This window comes from Sphaeroforma arctica, assembly GCF_001186125.1.
Source record: "Sphaeroforma arctica JP610 unplaced genomic scaffold supercont1.7202, whole genome shotgun sequence".
NCBI lineage: Eukaryota > Ichthyosporea > Ichthyophonida > Sphaeroforma > Sphaeroforma arctica.
This window is the reverse complement of record NW_014033356.1, coordinates 1-1,483: the sequence shown is the minus strand read 5'-3', so window position 1 is coordinate 1,483 and position 1,483 is coordinate 1. Positions and strand designations below refer to the sequence as shown.

General features: G+C 39.5%; 1 protein-coding gene across 1 annotated transcript; it reads left to right on the top strand.

The window, feature by feature from the left end:
- Positions 1 to 237: 237 nt before the first annotated feature.
- On the top strand, positions 238 to 1,385 carry SARC_16015 (hypothetical protein; the record flags this gene model as incomplete). Its single annotated transcript, XM_014289871.1, has 3 exons — positions 238 to 342; positions 720 to 779; positions 1,289 to 1,385. Coding segments are annotated over exons 1-3 (235 nt in total), but the record flags the coding sequence as incomplete, so codon positions are not given.
- Between the last annotated feature and the right edge of the window lie 98 nt (positions 1,386 to 1,483).

Below are 1,483 nucleotides of genomic sequence, written 5' to 3'. Positions count from 1 at the left end.
TATATATAAATATATATAATATGAAATATAGTATTTATTATCGCAGTAACGAGAGATATACTACGCCGCCACCACATACAAACGTCATCACATCTCGCTTATGGATGTCTAAGGAAGTATTCGAGTAGATCCCATTAGTTGGCATCAATAGCCCTTCTCTGTGCACCCCCTTCATTCCTAGTAGATGAAGCTATTTCAAATTCTATTTGCTGATAATAATTCGTTCTTCTGTGTGCGCAGGTCCCTCGTCAAGCACAAGCGGAAATGGATATTCGATATACAGAGCAATGGACTCTTGCCACACTCAAGGCTGTCATCAATGCCACAGTCAAATCAGCCAAGGTGTGCCAACTGTACTGTCTAATCTTGGTTTAAAATGCATAGTAGCGCAAAAAAAAAGCTATGGGCTTTTATCTGGACTGTCTAAACCTGGTTTATAGTACAACGTAGCGCAAAAAAAACTGAGTTTTTCTTGGGAGTGAGGTGCAGCAACAAACCTTGTCATCTGTGGCTGTCGTTGATGGGTTTGTTCACAAGCCGAGGTATGAGATTCAGTGAATAATATTGGTTTGTGATTGAGTGATTAAACTTATGATTGTGTTACGATGCCATATTGAGTTTAAAAATGGTTGTGCTACGTTTCCGCCGTAAAATTCTAATTATATTTGTTATCGGAGTAGGTACGCGTGTATTAATTGTTTGTACTCACATTGGCACAGGTAGACTACTTCTTCGAACAGGGCATGCTCTCTTGTCCCGCGAATAATCAATACTCCAAGGTAAGGTGCGGTGCGCTTAGGTTTTAGGGTTAAGGTTGAAAAAGTTGGGTTTTAGAGTTTATGGTTTTATATTATTTGGGTTTTACGGTTTAAGTTTTTATAACATTTGGGTTAATCGATACTACAAGGCAAATTCGAGGGTTTAGGGTGAGATAACGGTTGGGTTTAAGGGCTTGAGGTTTTATAACAGTTAGGTTTTACGGTTTAAGGTTTTATATCAGCTGGCTCTTGGAGTTTGAAGAGTGACAACAGTTGGGTTTCGGGTTTGGGAATCAATAACAGTTCAGTTTTAAAGTTTGTTTCAAAACAGTTCGGTTTCAAAGTTTGTTTCAAACCAGTTCGGCTCTTTGTTCGTCCTCTGCGACGTCTGTGACTATATAAACCACATTTGTGCCCAGAGTTGACACTCGTATGTACTCATAATACTCGTACACAACACTATATACTTTCTCATACGTATGTTATTCATGCACCCTTGCTCTTCACTACATATACGAACACACCCGCAGGATACAGTAGCATATCTGAAGCAATTACTTGGCAGAGATATAGAATATAGTCGGGGGCATGGCACATCCGATGGCCACTGGGCAGAATTTGCGACGAGTATGTTTGATTTGTGTGTAGATTCCCACCGAATGGAGTATGTACATATATATATATATAGATAGATTGACTTCCCACTGAATGGAGTATGTACAAGC